Source organism: Nycticebus coucang, chromosome 19 (genome assembly GCF_027406575.1).
Source record: "Nycticebus coucang isolate mNycCou1 chromosome 19, mNycCou1.pri, whole genome shotgun sequence".
NCBI lineage: Eukaryota > Metazoa > Chordata > Mammalia > Primates > Lorisidae > Nycticebus > Nycticebus coucang.
Window position 1 is genome coordinate 70,151,269 of NC_069798.1, and position 21,489 is coordinate 70,172,757.

Here is a 21,489-nt window from a genome sequence, read left to right on the forward strand (position 1 = left end):
TCCGCCGGGAAGCACAGAAAAGAGCGCTCGCCCTGTGGGCACCGCGGGGAGTCGGAGGGGCCGGGCCTCCGGGCAGCGGGCGGCGGGGAGCAGGGCGAGGCCCCCACAGGAGCCGCACGGTGCGCTGCTGCACGCTCGCGGTGCGCTGGGAGCGGCGCGGGAAGGAACCGCACGGAGCAACAGGTGCAGCCCGGAGCCGCTCCAGGAGCCAGGGAAATCGCCTGCAAGGACCCGGAGCCTGTAAGGACGAGAGGGGGCTCTCCACACCTCCCTGCTCCCCGCGACGCAGCGGGGGGAGGCGCAGGGGCAGGGGACTCCAGTGCTCTAAGACCGCTGCCCTCTCTGGAGAAGGTCCAGCTCCCAGCTCCTGTCCCCGCCCTCTCTTGGAAGGCCCCCACACAGGGACGGTGTCGTCAGGCTAGGCTGCCGGCCGCGGCGCCCGGTGTCGTGCCCAGCAGGGGAGTCTGGGCTCTGAAACTCGCGCTCTCAGGGATCTGGGCTGGGACCCCCGGCGCCCTTTGGTCCCACTTTCCCCGGCAGGCACCCCTCCCCGTAGCGCCGCGTCGCCCCGCGCCATGGAGCTGGCGGCCGGGAACCTCAGCGAGGGGAACCGAAGCGGGCCCGAGCCCCCCGCCGCGGAGCAGAGGCCACTGTTCGGCATCGGCGTCGAGAACTTCATCACGCTGGTGGTGTTTGGCCTGATCTTCGCGCTGGGCGTGCTGGGCAACAGCCTGGTGATCGCCGTGCTGGCGCGCAGCAAGCCTGGCAAGCCGCGCGGCACCACCAACCTGTTTATCCTGAACCTGAGCGTCGCCGACCTGGCCTACCTGCTCTTCTGCGTCCCCTTCCAGGCCACGGTGTACGCGCTGCCCACCTGGGTGCTGGGCGCCTTCATCTGCAAGTTCGTGCACTTCTTCTTCACCGTGTCCATGCTGGTCAGCATCTTCACCCTGGCGGCGATGTCGGTGGACCGCTACGTGGCCATAGTGCACTCGCGGCGCGCCTCCTCCCTGAGGGTGTCCCGCAACGCGCTGCTGGGCGTGGGCTGCATCTGGGCGCTGTCCATCGCCATGGCCTCGCCCGTGGCCTACCATCAGCGCCTCTTTCGCCCCGAGGCCAGCAACCAGACCTTCTGCTGGGAGCAGTGGCCCAACCACCGGCACAAGAAGGCCTACGTGGTGTGCACCTTCGTCTTCGGCTACCTGCTTCCGCTCCTGCTCATCTGCTTCTGCTATGCCAAGGTGGGGGCGGGGCGCGGGGCCGAGACGCGGGCGGGGAGGGGGCCGAGGGGCGCCGGGGACCCCGCATCCCTGTGTCCCAAGCCCGATGCCGTCAGCCCGGCGGCGCTCGGGATGCTTCTGCACGGGGCGCCTTCCCACTCCCTTTGCCCTCGCCTCAGCTCGCCCTTGTCCGGTTCCTGCTGCGCGAAAGTTACTTGGAGTTTGAGACATGCTGGGGACTTGGCCGTGCGGTTCTAGCGGTCAGATAAACAACGCGCCCCTCTCTGCCCGTGGCTCCCCTTCCTCGCCGGCAGCCCTCAGCGCCCCAGGTTGTCCGGGAGCGCTCCACGCCTACTTTTCCGCGCGGATGAGACGCTCTGTTCAGCAACTCGGACCAGGGCAGCCCGCGCGGCGTCGACGCAGGAATCGCAGAGAGCGGGGGTCGGTCCTGGTCCCTGCGCTCCGCTGAGGCTCCGCGGGCCACCCTGGGTGCCGCCCCTTCCCCGGGCTGGCAGTTTGTGCTTTCTGGGGGAGACTGTCTCAGGGACAGAGCTTCCGATTTTATTTTGCTCTGAAATTTAGCTTTACAAACCCAAATGGTGAAAGTATTTTTCCCAGAGTCTTAATCGAATCTGCAGAGAATTCTGAACGGAGTGGACTCGAGCTGTTGCGTTTCCCAGTTTCAATCCTTTCTAGAAAGGTCTTGTAAACAGCATGGAGTGATTCAGGTGCAGGACCTACATCCCCAGCCCTAGAGAGAGGTGTTTCTCCTCCTGGGGGGTGGGGTGGGGTCTTCTTCTTGGGGAAATGGAGTCCTCCCCTTCTACTCACAGGCAGCCCCCAGTAAGCTCATGTTCTCTTTCATTAATTACACAAGATCTGAAGATTTTCTACAGATCAAAAAGTCTTAAGCCATTGACTTAACTCATTTATGTTTGAGTGAATAGAGTACATGTTTAATAATTGTGGCGTGGGGCTCATGGGGCGGACCCCCCCAGCCGCATGCCCTCCCCAGAGTGCCCTCCCCTGTGTAGGAAGCATGTGCCTGAGCAGGGCCTGAAATTTCCACCCAGCTTCTTTCTCTCATCCTGTTTCGCATAAATAAACAGCCAGCCTCTGCAGAACAGTTTCTTATCTTCCATTTCTAAGGTAGTTTCCCACAGCAAAATGCTTAACCAGTGCCACCTGCTCCCCCTGTGCCGTTCATACAGATAGTGTCTGTTTTGAATAGTATCATTTTGGGGATTATCTCACAGAATGCCCACCCAGAGAGGTGGAGGTAGGGCATTTACAAACTAACCCTAGTTTAGCTATTTGGGAAGTGCACGGTTTATTTATTTAGCCTCTGCATATGCAAAACGAAGACTGTTGTACCCAGCACAGTTGTATGATGTGTGCACCATTGTATTTAATTTGCACAGTTTAATTTGCACTCCATGATTATGAGCTCCTGTCTCTTTGACAAAGAAAGAGTTGAAAAGAACTGAGCCAGACAATGAAGCTGAGGAATGATTGTGGAAGGGCTTCAAGGTATTCCCAATCTCCCGAAGGGGATGGAGGGATTCTGAAAACATTTGGCTTTTAAATTCCTAATTCTGGCATTGCTTACTCTTCCTTATGTCCCCAGAGTCTTTAGGAAAATAACTTAAATCCTCTCCACAGAAATGACCAGGTGAACTTGGAGGGGTACATTAGGCTATCTTTCTGTCATTTCAGAGTTTATATAAGTCATATAGAAGACAAAGTTTGGAAAGAGTTTTTAAAATTTAATAAAAACATCATCATTTGGATTTTTACAATAGGGAAATAGTTTGCTTCTAAGTATAGCTGGGAAATATTTTGAATTCAAGGCAATATTTGCAGATTCATTCTAGAGCTTCCATAAATGAGTAGGGGTGACACGATCTTTCAAGTTCCTTCTCTTTGCTTTGGTTATAAGTCTTCATTGTCCAGTTAAGGACATTGTACTTGAGAGATAGATTCAGAACTCACTGTTTATCCAAGGTCCAGGTCTGATGGCAAACACACAAAAAAGGACAGATAGTCAAAAAGGCACCTGACCTTACAGTGTGGTTTTTCTTTATTTTTGAAAGTCAATAAGAGAATGGCATTCCAGAGTTGCCTTCTGCTTCCCAAATCTTATAAGTTTCTTAGTCTCCATGGGGATAAACTCTTGAGGTGCTGACCCCATTCAGTTGCTCTTGACCCCCAGGGTGTGGCCAACATGACCTGGTGTGAGCCAGGACCTCACATGCCCTAAAACCTGCAGAGTGATGGCAGTGCACCACTGCTTGTCACCACTTTCTGAAGACACGCAGTCACAGAAGTCAGGACCTCCCATGGCCACCTGCAGTCTTTCCTCTTTGATGCCAAAACCTTAGATGGGACGTATCACAGTGTGTCATCTTGTGTACTTACCGTGTGAGTTACTGAAGAGAAACAGAGTTGAGAAAAATATGCCCCAGTGTTTTCTCCATTGCCAGTTCAACAGTATTCGATATTTGCGGCTGTTACGAGGTCACTGAGCTGTTATCCAACCTATTGTTGGGAGGAATGAGGTGTCCTAGGCCTCATAACAAGGCTGGTGACATTTGGGGAATGTGCTCTGATCCCTCTCTGATGTCATTGTCTGTCTCTCTAGTTTCTTTCGTGTCCCTTGCCCTCGGTGGCTGGGGTTGTCCTTCACTGTCACCAGCCCTGTGCTCTCAGGCAGAACCAGCCTGCCCCAGCCTTTTCCTTTTCCTTTGCAAGATATTCTTGATTGTTCCTGCAAAGAAGATCCTGTCTCTCTTTGCCTTACATTCAGTTGCTAGTACCCTATTTTCTTTTGGCAGAACAGTGAGCTGACATGCTGCAGATGCATTGAGAGCTGTCCCCAGTGCTCCTGCGGCAAGTAAGGACCTGTCTGTTTGTAAAGGGCACTAGACTGCTTCAGAATGTAAGAAGGAGTCCAGTCGGGTGGGAATTTTGTGTCAGAACACACCCAATCCAGGCTGGTAGCCCTCACAGGGCTTGGAAGGCTAGGAAATATGTCTTGAGGCTTCTCGAATAGGACATGACTAATTACCCCAGGAGTGCCGCCACCAGCTGAGTGGAGAGGCTGTGGCAGTAAGTCCAGTTCTGTTAATGTATGTGCTACTGGGCAAAGGCAAAGGGACCAAAGAGGAGGGAGCAAAGAACAGGCTGGACGGTGGCCTCATTCAGCAGCCCATGGTGGCTGGATGGTGGCCTCACTCAGCAGCCCGTGGTGGCTGGACGGTGGCCTCACTCAGCAGCCCGTGGCGGCTGGACAGTGGCCTCACTCAGCAGACACTGTCCCTTAAGTCATCAGAGGCTAAGTTTCCTCTAGATTTCCCCCCAGAAGGGATATTGAGAGAAATGCAAGTGATGGTTCGGCAGGGGTGGCGCTGTTGAGTAAGACCGACTTGTATCATAAATTCCTCTATGGGAAACATTTCCATATCATTTCTCCTAAGTCTGACACTGGAGAGAATATAAAAAGAGTTTCTTTCATTAAGGAAGTGAATGTGTCTCAAGGAGAAAACCTGACAGGGATGTGAGTTTCTGCAAACAGAAACAGACCATACACCATCAGTGACATTGAGTTCCCAAAAGGTAAGCGGCCTAAAAGCACAGTGCAGTGGGAGGAGTAGGGCGGCGGGTGGTGATCTGCTTTACGGAGATCTGCAATGAAGTTGGTGACATTTGGTGGGGCTGTTGAGGAAGGAACACCTGATCACTTGCTTCCTTTCCACACTGGACAGTGAATGCCCAGAGGGAAGGTCTCCAGTTTTGACCCATCTGGGATCTATTTTGTGCCTAACATTTAGTGGGGACCTGGCGATTGTTACCATGTAGACTGCTGGGGGGAGCTGAGGTGGGATAGAGCCCAGTGGACGTGCGGGGCAGGGGAGGCACACCTCTTTCTGGAGCTCACGCCCAGCCGTCCATGCAGACCCAAGTGTGCCAGTCCTCCTGGGTGCTCCGGATTGTTAGGAAGGCAGATGCACTTGGCAATTCTTACTCACCGCTGTGTTGTCCCCTGATGTATTTTCTTATTTTAATGATTTTACAAAGCGTACATTGCCATTTCTGAATGTGAGATGAGAGGTGCAAACTGATTTTATTAGTCTGTGTTTTTCAGGTCCTTAATCATTTGCATAAAAAGTTGAAGAATATATCAAAGAAGTCAGAAGCATCCAAGAAAAAAGTAAGTTCACAAACGTGTGCAATAGATGCCGTCTTTAGAGCTCAGTTTGTGTTTCTTTGTAACTGTCCTCACATCCCCAAGGCTGTGGCATTGAGGGTCATTGCCTCTCACCACGGCAGTCGCAGGTGGGAGCAGGCGGCTCTGAGTGACTGTCCTGCATCACACTTGCTGCCGGTTTGGAGAGGCGAGTGTGTGTGTGTCTTTGATCCTGCGCCTCGGCAGGAGGTGTGTTTGGATTGACTGGGACAGAGTGCAGGGCTTCTGCCTATATAGTTTGCATGCAGTATAATTCTTGCATTTACTATCATCTCCCAAACGATTCCAGAGGCTCAGGTAACCCTAATTGTTGCCCAGAGGGCCAAGAATTATAGAATGGAGAATGCTCAGAAGGCACGTCACCACTGTCCTTTGTCCTTTCACACACCGAGCCTGATGAAGCTTTTGAGTAACATGAAAACACCTCACTTACTGGTGAGCATTATATTTTACATCTGTGGAACAAATACTTCATGAATCTGGATTAAAATAACTCTGACTTGAATAATCCCTATGTAATTTCTGGTTTTAGAAGGTAGAGTGAGTTTATTAGCCAATGGGATTAGAGAAGAGATTATAACAAGATATTTTGACTCACACATGTTACTAATAATGTCTTGAAATACCTTGTTTTTTCTTCTAAATATTTATTATGGGCTGAGCACAGTTGTTCACGTTTGTAATCCCAGCACTCTGGGAGGCCAAGACAGGTGGATTGCTTGAACTCAGGAGTTCAGGACCAGCCTGGGTAAGAGTGAGACCCTATCTTACTAAAAATAGAAAAACTAGCTGGGCGGGCGGTGCCTGTGGCTCAAGGGGTAGGGCGCCGGTCCCATATGCCGGAGGTGGTGGGTTCAAACCCAGCCCCGGCCAAAAAAAAAAAAAAGAAAGAAAAACTAGCTGGGCATACTGGCAGGCTCTTATAGTCCCAGCTACTTGGGAGGCTGAGGAAGAGGATTGCTCAAGCCCAGGAGTTTGAGGTTACTGTGAGCTGTGATGATGCCATGGCATTCTATCCAGGAAACAGAGTGAGACTCTGTCTCAAAAAAAAAAAAAAAAAAAAATGTATATATATATATGATCAATGACATATGTAATTTGCAGATATTATAGTTTTGATCCTCTTCAGGACTCTTCTTATTTTTGAACAACAGAGTAGCTGAAAATGCATTCATTCTTGAGTGGACGGCAGTGGCAGAGAACTGCTTAGAGAGCATGAGCATTACGATTTTCCCTCCTGGCAGCACAAAGTTGCCTTGTATTAGCTGTACAGTTTTAGGGTAACCCCCTGAGAGTAAAAGGTGCTCTGCTTTGCTTTGTCCATCTATTCTCAGGTCTGAACAATCATTACGTATGTTTCGTGGAAGCTTCCAGGCTCATCTTTATCAGAGATGACCAAGAGTTCAGTTGTATGAGTGGAGGAACTTTTAAAAGTTGTCGTTTTCCTCTGTGTTCAATACTGTGCTGCTATGGTGAAATTTGTCCATTTTTCTAATCTATGTATTTGGTTTTCCCTTGAACCACATTTCTCATCCTAAGAAAATGACTCACTAAAGCAATTAAGGATAGTTTATAACATTCCCCTGGACAGCTGTTTTCAGAGCACCTACCATGTGTAGGACTGAGAGGACCCAGGGACTCTAAGAACTGGCTTGGTTTGGAAGCCGACGCTGTACCCGAAGAGACAGCCTGGGGGGCCTACCAGGAGCTCAGCGAGATGGGTGTTTGGGGCATCAGAGGAGGGAGCCGTCAGTTTCCTAGAGAGGGGCTGAGCTTTAATAGAGAAAACACCACGGATAGGAGGTAAATGTCCATGAATGATTTAAAACACTTTTCTGCTTGCCACAAGAAAAGAAGCACAGCATTTCTTTAACACGTTCTGAATCTTATTTGTGTCCATAGCTCGTTTTAGTATTGGGAAGACATGACATAGCTCTTGGAGAAGAACAAAATGCTAAAAAAGGAAAATAGGTCTTATAAGAAATAATTAGAAAACTTTCTATTTTGTAATAAAAACCTAAAGATTAGTGATTAGTTTACTTTGTTTAGTCATATGCACATAAACACAGATTCACACTACACAAATATTTAGGTTTATGTGTGTATATGAATGTCTGTGTTCCTATATCAAATAAATGTATATTTATATAAAATTATCATTTGATCATTCTTAGCATATAAGGAGGTTTTAGCATTTGAAGGAGGGGAGATTTTCTTTGCTATTCCTGCAGGCTCTGACCCTTAAGAGCCATTGAACAGATGTCGCTTCTCTTTTGATATATTTAATTGCCTGCTTGTTTGCATAGGACAAATAAACGCTGTGGGGCTTGTGGTGTGTGTGAGTCTAAGAAGCAGACAGGAGGGAGGGTAAGATCAGGGAGTGGAGGGAGGGGTGGAGAGAAAAGGGTGGTGGGGAGCAGGGAGGCAGAGGAGAGGAGGGGAGAGGCGCAGAGCAGACAGTGAGAACTGGCGGGAGGAGCCTGGAGCCCAGCAGTGGATCCATCTGTGTGGTGTGTCCCTGGTCTCAGCACAGACAATTGTTCCCGGAGCACACGAGTCCCTGGTGTGACAGGTGTGGATGGACGTGATACTGACTCAGACGCTTTGCTCCTTTCAGTCCCATTTGCTGCCATCACATCCTCTCAGTGGCTGAGCAGAGCTCCCTGTCTCTCTGCTGTGTCTGCCTGCCTTCATCTTTTCAGGCTACTGCAACAAAACACCACAGACTCATCCATAACAGAGACTTATTATCTCACAGCTCTGGAGGTTACAAGCCCAAGATGAAGTGTGAACAGACTCAGAGGCATTCTCCTGGCTCATAGGTGGCCTCTGCTCTCTGTGTCCACAGGGTGGAAGGGACCAGGCAGCTCACTGGGGTCTCTTTCATGAGGGCACTAATCCCACTCCTGAGGGCTCCACCCTTGTGCCCTAAACACCTCCCCAAAGCCCTACCCCTAATACCATTGCCTTGGTGAGTAGGTTTCAAAGTATGATTTGGGGGTGGGGCATGAGCCTTTAGACCATGGCTCTGTCCCTAAGAGTTTTCCTGTTAAGACTTGTAATTATGTATGTATGTATTTATTTTTTTTTCAGTTTTTGGCCGGGGCTGGGTTTGAATCTGCCACCTCTGGCATATGGGGCCGTCGCCTTACTCCTTTGAGCCACAGGTGCTGCCCCAATACTTGTAATTATTATGAGACAGGGAACTTGACCTTTCATGATAAATGGGGTGCATATTTATTCTCCATGTTTGAAGAAAAGTGCCAAAGAGGCATCTGATATCTGTTGCATAAATAATAGCACAGAGCCCTGTCATTGATTATAATATGCGTTACTTAAACTCTGCTAGACATAAAGAAATGTTTCTGGCACAAGGCTAACTGGATGCTAAAACAAATTTCTTAAATAATCCTTAGAAACCTTAAAAATGGGATAGACTACTGTACTGGGTGGTTGTTTCTCAGAGGAAAATTGGATTAAATGATCTCTGTATGTCCTATCAGCCACTGGATTCTTTTATTAGTCAGTTTTTTTTTTTTCTGCTTGAAGTAATTCCGCCAGCTTTTTGGCTGTCATTTATCTAATTCATGAAATGCTTCTTTTTATCATTCTCATCTTTTAGACACTTTTTTCTTCCCAACCAAGTTCCATTAGACGTTATTTGTGAGTAAAGTTCTTTGAAGAAAGATGTCTCAGATGACTTGAAAAGAGCATCTCACAATAGCAGAGAGATTGATATTATTTAGATGTTTTCAGCATAAGAAGCAAAAAGAAACCATGCCGATAAAGGGCTGACTTACTCTCAAGAATAGTAAGATTTAGTACAGAGGCTTAGGACATAATTTTAAATGATGGCTTTTTCTTACCAAAGATAACATTGAGATTCTCTGTTCTGTGATGGACGTAAGGAGAGCAGCACACACTCCGGGCAAAACTCCACGTCTGATGGAGACAAATGATCTTATCAAAAAGGGAAAAAATGTTAAAAATGAAAAAGATCAGCCTCATTCTCCATAGAGGGGAGTTCTCGCTGGGTATCTGCTGAGTTCAAGGGGCAGGTGGAAGCAGCCCCCACCCCATCCTTCTGAGAATGGACAAGGGCTGCTTCAGCCTGGGGTCCCAAGCCTTGATGGTCTTTAACAGGAGGTGGGTGAGGTAACTTTGCCTTCCTGTGGCTTCTGTGTAATTCATCAGTGGTTTTCCAAATACCTTCTTGATTCTTTTGCAAAGGTGGCTCCCTGGGGAACTACCTAACAGTCTCTAATGGGCCTGGATATCTGAATTTTTGACAAAGCTTCGTGCCAGGTAATGGGGATTTAGTTACCTGCTGAAATCCCGGGGTTGGGATTCCTGCATGGTCCTTATTAATTGGCCAGGTCTGAGCTAGTGTATGTCAGGCTCCTTCTCTGAGCTGGACCGGCTGGAGGCAGCAGTGAGCCCAGAAGTAAGGTTTTCTTACCACATGGAACTTCTTCCCTGCCCCAGCTTCTTGGTTCTCCTGGCCTGCAGGCCCACAGGGACAATGAAGGCAAAGCTGGCCAGCTGTTTCCAGCTGTGCATGGGGGGGGTGTGCTCCCCTGGTGCAGCTGGGACTGAGAGGGTGTCTGCTGGAGGACTGCAGGGCCTGTGTGCCTGCACCGACTGTGTTCCAGCTGAGAGACCATCAGTAGGCAGGGACGCTTGAAAAAACTAGAGAAATAGTGATCTCCAGAGACGCTTAGCTGGGAGCATAGCCCGTGCGGCAAATACCCCATTACACTCCCTCGGGAACAGTCTGTGATGTGATGTGTGCTGACGGCTTAGAGAACAACTGTTAAGTATTCTTTCCCAGTGCTACCCCACGAGTTGTAATCCTCCCCATTTCAAGCTAAGAGTAGAAAAAGAAAAAGAACTTGACTCTTTATGCTTCGAGAAGATCAGTTTTGAATGAATTAGAGACACACAAAGTCACAGACACTGCCGTATTCCATACTCAGGGCACACTGCCATTTGCTTGTGGGTCTTATCCATAAGCTAATGGGGCTGATTTCTGCCCTAAGCTTTGTGCTTAGTAGAAATTTCCTAAAAGGAGCAACGAAATGGAATACTCAGGAGGTAATCATTTTATGAGGTGGAGAGATGGTCTGTCATGGGAAGAGAAGACAATATTTTCAGTTCTATTTGTCAGTGTAACTATATCTGGATTGTTTTGACAAAGTCATGTGAGAATGGCACTTCTCACAGGCTAATGGATAAGCAGATGGGGAGCAGATACCCCCCTAGTACGCGTGAGCAATTTCTGCATGTGCGTCATGCAGTAAGTGGCTTTAATAAGTAAGTTTATACCCTACAAAACCTATACTCAGGTTGCTATTTCTGAGCTGTCTGTAGTGTCTAAGTGGATGGGCAGATTCTGGGAAGCATTGCAATGGTTTTTCCCTTTGCAGACGAGGAGCTGGGCTCAGGGAGTTCACGCCCTTCTGCAGGTTGTATAGCCAATTACCGCCCGGCCAGGCCGGGGGGCAGGCCCAGTCCAGGGAGTCCAAGGTGAGCTCAGCTCTCACCTCTGCCCTCCTGGCTGCAGGGACTTGTCCTGGAGTTGATTGCCATCTGGTTGTCTCCTCTGCAGTCCCGTCTGTCTCCTGAGCCCCACTCTTTGTTAAGTTCACACTCGCACTCACGTCTGAGTGTGCTGCCTGGTGCCTGCCCGTCCTTGAAGAGCTGGGCCTCACACTGTGTTCTGGCTGTGTCTCCTACACCATGAGAGTTCTAGTGTATGGGAGGCAGTGAGATGTGTCCTTTTGCCATGGGCCTGTCCCCCATAGCAGCATGGGCTGTTATTCCTCTATGAAAGTCCTGTTGGGGGAAATCCATGGTGACAGTGGCTTCCTAGGAAGTCACTGCCTTGCACCTCAGTCTTCCCTTGGTGGGTCACAAGGAGGCTGAGACTTTGGCCAGGCCCCGTTCCTCCTCTCCTTCCCTTCTCTCTGCCCCTCCCCCCAATCAACCTTGGTCAGACTGCTTCTGTGAGGAGGCAAGGTGCACTGGTGGCCGCGGTGGACCTTACTGTGCCCTCTGCGCATGTGGACCCATGGAGGATGACAAACAGGCTACTTAACACTGAGTCTGTACAGAGGCTGAACATAGGTGCCACTCAGCCTTCAGTAGAGTGGACAGGGAGCGTGAGGGGCGTCCTGTCTAACCCAAGAAGGGAACCGAGCTGAAGTTGGCTCCCAGGGGCCTCACTCCCCCATGCAGCTGCCAGAGTGGAGACACAGCTCCTGGCCACAGCTCGAGGCTGTGGCTGCTCTGTCCCTGCAGCTGGGCTCTTCTGCGAGTGGACAGGCAGCACGTGGACCCAGCTGTTGGTGCTGTGGACATCTGTTCCTCCACCTACACCCCAGGGTCATGGGAGGACCTGCTTCACAGGGGCTGAGGGCACCCTGAGAAATGATGCACTGGTGGCCCTGCACAGCTCCTGAAATTCACTCAGAGGTCAACAAAGCCTTTAAAGAAGGAACTGACCGATTGCTCTGTATTTTGTAGCTTAAACATTACTAGACCCCTTTAATTAGGTGTTTTAAAAAATAGAACATGGTCTTTTGTTTGAACCCTTAGAGACAGAGTTTTCAATTTACCACGGAGTTGGCTGCCTGGCTGTGGCCTTTCTGTACCTGGGGACAGGTGTGGGTGTCCTAAGGCCTAGCACCAGGCCTGGGCTTTGCGCCTGTCATGGAGGTGGCACCCACATGCAGAGCATCCCAGTGCATAGGAGGTGACCGTCCTCTTGTGCTGGGGTCCTTCATCAGAGGCCACATCCTCCTGTCACTTGCTCAGTGGAAATCTCCTAGGACCTTCCTGTGATTTCCAAGTATTTCTGATTTAGGAACAGCAAGTAAATGGTTAAAATAAAAGAAAACAAATGGGGCTGATGAGTCCACAGACTCTGACACATCTGTGTATCAATTAACTTGGTCTTTAATGGGTCAAACTTTAATGAGGGGAAATGAGCACACTGTCTGTGGAGGTGACTCTCTGCAGCCAAATCTAGTGTTTCTCTGAGGCTCGTTGCTCGTGGGTGTGTCCAGGCTGGACATGTTTCAGTCATTTAAAAGCGAGCCTTTAATCTTTATACATTTCTCTTTCCCTGACTCAAAGCATGCTTTCTATAGTCTACACGCATTTCACATCCATCCTACGATAATTGCTATGCAAGGTAACCACAGGTCTTGAAGGAGTTAAGAACCAAAATTTCACATGAAGGTAAAATTAACACTTAAAGCAGATTTTAGAATCCTTTTCAAGCTCATAAAATATATAAAAATTGTTTAGAGTGTATTTTAAAATGCTGGTTTCTTGTTCTGTTGTAACTGATGCATTCTCCCCTGCCCCTCCTCCTCTCCCTCCCCTCTCTCTCCCTTCCCTTTCTCCTCCTCTCCCTCCCCTTCCTCTCCCTCCCCTGCCCCTCCTCCTCTCCTTTCCCTCCCTCTCCCTGCCCTCTCTCCCCACCCCTCCTCTCCTTCCCCTTCCTCTCCCTCCCCGCCCCTCCTCCTCTCCCTCCCTCCCCTCCTTCTCTCTCCCCTGCCCCTCCTCCTCTTCCTCCCCTCCCTCTCCCTCCCCGTGATCCTCTCCCTCTCATCCCTCTCCCTCCCCTCTCCTCCTCTCTCTCCCCTCCCCTCCCTCTCCCTCCCCTCCCTCTCCCTTCCCGTGATCCTCTCCCTCTCATCCCTCTCCCTCCCCTCTCCTCCTCTCTCTCCCCTCCCCTTCCTCTCCCTTCCCTCCCTCTCCCTCCTCTGCTCCTCCCCATCTCCCTCTCTTCCCTCTCCCTCCCCCTCCTCCTCTCCTTCCCCTCTCTCTCCCTCGCCTGCCCCTCCTCCTCTCCCTCCCTCCCCTCCCTCTCCCTCCCCTCTCCTCCTCTCTCTCCCCTCCCCTTCCTCTCCCTTCCCTCCCTCTCCCTCCTCTGCTCCTCCCCATCTCCCTCTCTTCCCTCTCCCTCCCCCTCCTCCTCTCCTTCCCCTCTCTCTCCCTCGCCTGCCCCTCCTCCTCTCCCTCCCTCCCCTCCCTCTCCCTCCCCTCTCCTCCTCTCTCTCCCCTCCCCTTCCTCTCCCTTCCCTCCCTCTCCCTCCTCTGCTCCTCCCCATCTCCCTCTCTTCCCTCTCCCTCCCCCTCCTCCCCTCCCTCTCCCTCCCCTCTCCTCTTCTCTCTCCCCTCCCCTTCCTCTCCCTCCCCTCCCTCTCCCTCCCCTCTCCTCCTCTCTCTCCCCTCCCTTTCCTCCCCCTTCCCTCCCTCTCCCTCCTCATCCTCCTCTCCCTCCCCTCTCTCTCCCTCGCCTGCCCCTCCTCCTCTCCCTCTCTCCCCTCCCTCTCCCTCCCCTCTCCTCCTCTCTATCCCCTCCCTTTCCTCCCCCTTCCCTCCCTCTCCCTCCTCTGCTCCTCTCCATCTCCCTCCCCTCCCTCTCCTCCCTCCCTTGATCCTCCCCATCTCGCTCCCCTCCCTCTCCCTCCCCCTGCCCCTCCTCCTCCCCTTCCCTCTCCCTCCCCCTGCCCCTCCTCCTCCCCTCCCCTCTCCCTCCCCTCTCCTCTCTCTCCCTTCTCCACTTCCTCCTCTTCATGCGCTCTCTCCTCCCTTTCCTCTGTTCCCTTTTCTCCATCCCCCTCCTCTTCCTCCCCCATCCTTCCCCCCAGACCGCACAGACGATCCTGGTGGTGGTCGTGGTCTTTGGGGTGTCCTGGCTGCCACACCACGTGGTCCACCTCTGGGCCGAGTTCGGCTCCTTCCCGCTGACCCCTGCGTCCTTCCTGCTCAGGATCGCCGCGCACTGCCTGGCCTACAGCAATTCCTCGGTGAACCCCATCATCTACGCGTTCCTCTCGGAAAACTTCAGGAAGGCCTACAAGCAAGTGTTCAAGTGTCACATTCGCCAAGAATTGTCTGTCAATGAGAACCGGGAGAATAAGAGCCGCATGGACACCCCGCCGTCCACCAACTGCACTCACGTGTGAAGGAGACCGCGCCGCTCAGGCTGAGTCCCGCGGTGGGGAGGCCGCGTCTGAGCGCAGCGCCACGGTGCACACTATTTCAATCAGATTTCCCTTCTGTTAAAACGTGCTCTCATTCATTTAGGAAATTCCTAGATTTAGTGAAGATGGTTTTGAATTTTATTTCATTTCTCAATTATATTCAGAAACAAAAATACTGTATAGTTTTGTATCTCTTAAAAGATGAAAGTTCAACAGAAGTCTGTGGATAAGTTCAATTCTTCCTAGAATGAGGACGGATTCCCTCAACACACACGGTCAGCAATATTTGCAAATCTACATTTTAAAGCAAGTCCATTCAGACAAAAGAAGTATGTCTTAATTCTCCAATTTTAAGAGAAGAACTACCATTATAAACTTTGTGTTTTAAAATATGATTGTGGACACACAATGGGAATTTTAACTTTTGACCATTTATGTGGAGACAGCTCTTCAGGGCAAAGGAAAGTTGCTGCAGTCCGGCTGTGAGCTGTGCTTTGCTTCAGGACAACGCTGCCTTTGAGATACAGTGAATTTACCCTAGGATCAGGCTCAGCTGCAGCAGTGACCCTCAGCGTTGGGACAGTGACCCCTGGCTACAGCAGTAGGCACCCTCAGTTCACAGCTGTCCTTTGACCTGAGACCTTGTACAGTAAACTAAACTGAGCAGAAGAAAGTGCTGAAAGCCACTACCCTGATACAGGAAGCCAAAAATGAAAATAAAACTAGGTACTGAAATTTTACCTATGTACCTGACAGTGGTATTAGATATCCCTTGACAGGAATCTGCACAAAAGAGAGAGTTTAAAAAGGAGACAGTGAGGATGCCATGTGGGTAATAATTTCTCAGGGGCCAAAGACCAGACAGAACTCAGTAAGTCACGTGGAGCAATGTCACGGGGTGTGAGTAAAACATCCTAATAGCTTGACTTTGATAACATGTGAAGAAAACAAATGTGGTGAGTGAATACACCCAGAAGTATCTTATCTTGTACAAATGCATGCTTTTTCATTTGCTACTTTTTTAAATTTGTGATTTAATATTTAATTCACGTTTCTCCCAAATATTGTTCACTCTGAAAATGTTAATTGGGGGTTAGAACCATTACCACTTGAGCTTCAATTGTAGTTTTTATGACAACTTCATATTGATTTGTGTTTACAATGAGAAGTGGCATGAAAAAATTAAATTACCCCAGATTAGGAAAGTAATTTTTATACTGCAGTGCTTTGATGTATTTTTTTCAGGACATGAAAGCGAGATGATTTCTTTAAAAAGGGTTTTGTGAAGCACACAGCTGTGTCTATTTGGGACTCCGTATGAAATATCAAATTTTAGGTAAAATAAACTCAGTGTAGCCTTTGTGATGTTAACTTTTCTAGCTTATCAGTTTATTTTCGCTCATTATGTTTCAGGAAAACTGTTTACATTTGCAATGATAGAAATAACTTTCTGGACAGAACAGAAGAAAACTGTTAGGAAGGATGGGAACCTTCAGGGGCTTTTATATTTGTTGGTGAGAAAGAAGCTGTGCGTATCTGTGAGTATTTTAAAAAACATTCTAAGTCCTTTGCACAAAAAAAACTTCTTGCACTTTATTAAAATATAGGAGCAGAAATATTTTATTCTGGAAAATGATAACCTCATGTGGTTTGTGGGGCTTGGTGTTGCTGTTGCAAATGCTGGAACAACATCTTTGTGTGTGAATTTGTACCACTGTGCAAAGCAGAGCCTCCTGGGAGCATCTGAACCTGCAGGATGAGAATGATTTCCTCCGCCCTGGCTGTGCCCTGGCCACCCCTGACTCGTAAGCATGTAAATGGAAGCAGCGATATAAATATACTGACTGATGTTGCTTTTCTAAGAAGCTTGTTAAAACTGCTTGGGCACAATGCGTTTGCCCGTGTGTATTCCCTGGGTCCTGCCCAGACGCTGTGGGCACCGCAGAAGCCAGAGACCCAGCACTAGAGCATGACTGGTCCTTGCAACCCCCGTCTTTGCTGAGTGAAAATGCAAATTGCTACATTTTATAGTACTATAGAACACATGTTCCACACATGGCCATTCTTATCAGCTTCTCTTAATCAGAATTGAGGTCAAGTCTTTTGAAGCAAAATTTGATATTAATAATAACTTACATCCTGCAAAAATCTAAACTAACAAAAAATTTTATGAAAGAAGTTTCCAGAAGAACTCATAACAGATTTAAACTACCCGGAGCCATGTGGAGGATGCTTCGCACCTGCTCCCGTGTAGAGGCTGCCTCGCACCTGCTCCCGTGTGGCTTTCCCAGTGTACAATCAACATGACCATTTGGAAGCACCTTCGTTTCTGTCACTAATTAAAGATGGCCTCCCAGGTAGACACTTTCTGTCCAGCAGCCAGGCTTAGAGAGCAATATTGAGTGTGCCTTTCACGTCAGACTGTCTGAGAACAATGTTTTCAAGTTACTTCAAAGAAAATAGATGCTTTCTCTTTAGATTTCGTGGTCTCAGTGCCTCAGTGCCTGCAGACAGCTGTTATTTTTCTGGGCTTTTTGCTTTCACATAAGGACCCAGGCTCTGCAATATTTAAGTAGCTGAAACGCTTGCTGCTTCAATGTGTAAGTGACTCCAGTCTTCCGCAGCACCCCTGGACGGGGTGGGAAGCACTTTTCGTGTCCCACCCCTGGAACAGATTCTTCCTTGCTGTTCTGCCCATGTTCATGTTCAGCAATGTGGGAGGCTGAGGCCACATTCTGCATCCTTTAGGGAAATTAGTTTTGCTTTTAACAAAATTGCTTTATTTTACACATTGGGAGTAAGTGCACCATTTCCTGCTCCATCCAAAACTCTTGTGCGTCTACCTTTTTGCCTGAAGTCGCTTCCATGAAGAATTTTTCACTTGACTGTTTACCATAGTTAAATTCCTCCTTCAACCCAGGCGCAGTGAGGCAGCATGGAGAGGGTGGTGACTGCTGACTTGCGTGAGTCATGCAGGGCTCAGCGCTCCTGTGACTCAGCTTTAACTGTGACATTGCAGGTTATTGCATTTGCTCAGCCCCTTCGGATGCTTTTAGACAGTGCAGTGGTAATTCCAATAAGTTACTTGAAAGCCAACACCAGCCTGGTTCTGAGCAGGAGGTGGGAGCTCACCAAGCAACAACTTCCTTTCCAAACAGGGCCGCAGATGCCTGTGAGGACTGGCATGCTTGTGTTGATGTTACATTGAATAAAATAACTTACTGTACAGATCCTCTTGTCCTTGTTTTAAACTATTTTTGATGTATGTTTGTAAAACTATATAATCATGTGAATTGGGAAAAACCTATGACTGTGGCTGCTTCCTTGGAAACTTAGTATCTAAAAAGTGTAAATTTTGATCTACCCTGGTTGCAAATATTTCCCATGTTTTAAATTTGTAAGTGGCTTTCTATTAAAGGCATATTCTTCTTATCCATTGCACATGTTGCACATCAGGCTGTTTTTCAAGCAGATGTTAATGACTTGTTTAATGACTTATTTTAAAAGGTTATTTATAATAAAAGTAGGTGGCCTAAAATTCTGATAGTTACTTGTTGGCTTAGAAAGAAAAACTTACCAAATTGTGTAATTATATCTGATTTTCATTTGACCATATTTAAATATTTTCTCTTTTGGAAGTGGAAAAGTTGAGCCTGAGCAACACTTTAAATCCTTAAGATACCCTGGAGGTGGGCTGTGTCTGCACAAGGCAAGCATGTCCAGGGAGAGTGGCTGCTCTTTCTAAGGCTTCCGTCAGGATGTTGTGTGTGCGTCACTGTAAGGCTTTAGTGGAGATGTTTGGTTCATTTCCTTGTGAAAGTGTCACAGACATTGGCTTCTGTCCTTAGTGTGGTAGTTTCATGCACTCTCCCCTTTTGAACGTTGGCTGCTGTCCTGGGATCCTGAGGTGGGCACAGCGGTCAGCGTTAGTGAGCTCCGGGCACACGATAGGTCCAGGTACCTGCTTCTCTGATGTCCTGGGTGTTGCCCTGTGCTGGCTTCTGCTGGGCGCTCCCCTGAGTCCTCTGAAGTGCTGTCCCCAAGCCTCTGGTGAGTCTTACGTTAGGTCCACCTGCAGAAATAGTGGCAGTGGCCAGGGCAGTGAATGGTGAGCACCCGGGCAAGGCCGAGGCTGTTACTTTGGAGACATTGCAGAAATAACCTCAGCTGTATTTTCTCTCCTGTGTAATGTGGGTGTGTGTTTGCCCTGGTTAGTCAGTTATACCAAGGGCCAATCTGATAACAGATTTTGAAGGCACTCTTAGGTGGAATCCCTTAACGTTTTTTGCTGGAGAACAGATTTCTGTGTCTTTCTAAGTACAGTGTATGGCTCTACGTTTTCAGCAGTTTCAGAAGCCAAAGTAAAGGAGAGCTCTGCAGGGCTGGGGCAGCTCGGGTCCACTGTTTAGATGCGTGAGACTCTCAGGCAGAGGTGGTCAGTACACAGCCCTTGAACTGGAGTGAACTTGTGTCTCTACAGGTTTCCTACGTGATGCCTATACGACTGTATTACGAAAGCGTGGGTACTTATGGGATATTGATTATTAAACTCAAACTATTAGTGTCATTCTGAGGACCACTGTGCCCCATCAAGCCCTGCCTTGTCCTTCAGTGAGCTTGTTCTGGGCCATCTGGCTGTAGAGTGGGTGACGGTCCCGGGGCTGGGCCCCAACCTGGGAGTGTCTGTCTGTGCTCCCCAGTGTGGGGAGCATCAGACCCCCTGGCACCTTCTGGAGGGAGGACCATCCCGGAAGACCCAGTCCGTGTCTGCGTGACCTGCGAGAATCAGGATGATAAGCAGGTGTCCCTCTGCTCAACTCACCGCTAAACAGAAGCAGGGCGGGGAGGACACGCTGATTTACAGCGGAAATCTTCCCATCTCGTGAGGAAGAAAGTCATTGGTGTAAGCAAATGCTGTTTTGGAACATTTTGTCAGAGCCATCTAGCTTTGACTGTGAGAAAGTATTTTTTAAAACTGAAGGCACGTTGTCTTCTGAAGAGAATGCTGCTGTATGTGTAGGAACGTGTGGCAACAGAAGTGAATTTCACCGTGCAGGCTCAGGGTGACGTGACAACACGGGGTCCCCTGGTGTCTCCAGGCTCTGTGCCCTATTTGTCTTTATTTATTTATTTATTTTTATTAAATCATAGCTGTGTACATTAATGCGATCATGGGGCACCATACGCTGGTTTTATAGACCGTTTGACACATTTTTATCACACTGGTTAACATAGCCTTCCTGGCATTTTCTTAGTTATTGTGCTAAGACATTTACTAAGTTTCACATGTACCCTTGTAAGATGCACTGCAGGTGTAATCCCACCAATCCTCCTCCCTCTGCCCACCTCCCCACTCCCTCTCCTCCCTTTCCCCCTTCCCCCTATTCTTGGGTTATAACTGGGTTATAGCTTTCATATGAAAGCCATAAATTAGTTTCATAGTAGGGCTGAGTACATTGGATACTTTTTCTTCCATTCTTGGGATACTTTACTAAGAAGAATATGTTCCAGCTCCATCCATATAAACATGAAAGAGGTAAAGTCTCCATCTTTCTTTAAGGCTGCATAATATTTATTGCAGCCCTATTCATAATTGCTAAGTCATAGAAAAAGCCCAAGTGCCCATCAATCCACGAATGGATTAATAAATTGTGGTATATGTATGCCCTATTTGTCTTTATCTTCACAGCCTCATGGGACCTACAGAGGAATTTTTTTTTTTTTTTTTTTTAGACAGGGTCTTGCTCTGTTCCCCCAGCTAGAGTGCAGTGACGTCATTATAGCGCACAGAAGCATCAAACTCCTGGGCTCAAGTGATCCTCCTGCCTCAGGCTCCCAGGTAGCTGGGACCATAGGGGTGTACCATTACACCTGGCTAATTTTCCTATTTTTTGTAGAGATGAGATCTCGCTCTTGCTCAGGCTGGTCTCCAATCCCTGGCCACAAGTCATCTCCTGCCTCAGCTTTCCAGAGTGCTGGGATCACAGACATCAACCACCATGCCCAGAACTGTTACATGGTAGTCACTGAGTGAGTAAACGGATTCCTAGATTTGGGATATTTTCAAAACTGGGCTAGCATGTTTAAAGAATTAAATTTAGCAACTCTCTTGAAATAAAATCAGATAATTTAGGAACATTCACAAACTAGAAATGTGCGTGTAAGTGGTATGTTTCACATTTGCATTTTCTGAGTCCTGTTTGATGGCCATACAGCACAGAAAGATCGAAAATTTGACAATGAGGCATAGAAATCCAAAGGTTTTTTTTGCATATTTTTGAACAGTTTTATCTGCCTAAATGCAGGGATGGTTGTGGTGCATTAGGACACTGGGGTTTGGGCTGGATTCTACTGGCAGCTGCTTTCAGAGACACTATCACTGGTGCCCTCGTATGTAAACGAAGAATCTGGGGAAACCTGACTGCACATTTGAATGAGCTGGGACGGCTTTCCGGAGAGAACCTGTGCTCTGGCCCTGGAGCAGAGATTTGAACATCACAGCTGCCTGAAGAGCTTGTCACACCCAGATTGTGGGGGACCCCAGAATTTCCCATTCAACAGATTTGGGGTGGTGTCTGAGGAGTTGCTACTGCCTCAGAGACCTCATTTTGAGAACTGCTAATCTAATTGCTTCGGAGGTGAAAGTGGAGTTCACTTTCTGGTTTTTTGAGGCCCCCAGGTGCCCCTGCAGAGATGCTAACTGCAGAGCTGAGTAGGGGGCTCCCTCACTAAATTTCTACAGTTCTGTGGAAAAAATGGTTTAGAATATAAATCGTTCACATTTTTATTGTTTACCTTGATTAGATTCACAAAGTATCTATTCAACTCTTATAGTACCCTAGCTACAAAGGGCTTGAAGGAGTTTGTTAACTTGTAAGCATTTTATTATAGTTTTTCTGTCAAAAGAATAAAGCAAAACTGCTTGGTGTCAACAGGTACCTGGACAGTCCCTTCACTCTCCAAAACACAGAAGGTAAAAATAGTACTCGAAATCGTTATATGTGAACTTCTGGACTCTTCATTT

The 21,489-nt window shown here is 48.5% G+C and overlaps 1 protein-coding gene across 1 annotated transcript; it reads left to right on the forward strand.

Moving 5' to 3' along the window:
• Nucleotides 1-571: 571 nt before the first annotated feature.
• On the forward strand, nt 572-17,817 carry GALR1 (galanin receptor 1). The gene is made up of 3 exons (XM_053571963.1): nt 572-1,241; nt 5,365-5,430; nt 14,130-17,817. Exons 1-3 carry the CDS (start codon nt 576-578, stop codon nt 14,445-14,447), a joined length of 1,050 nt encoding a protein of 349 aa, XP_053427938.1. The 5' UTR covers nt 572-575; the 3' UTR covers nt 14,448-17,817.
• Nucleotides 17,818-21,489: the final 3,672 nt, after the last annotated feature.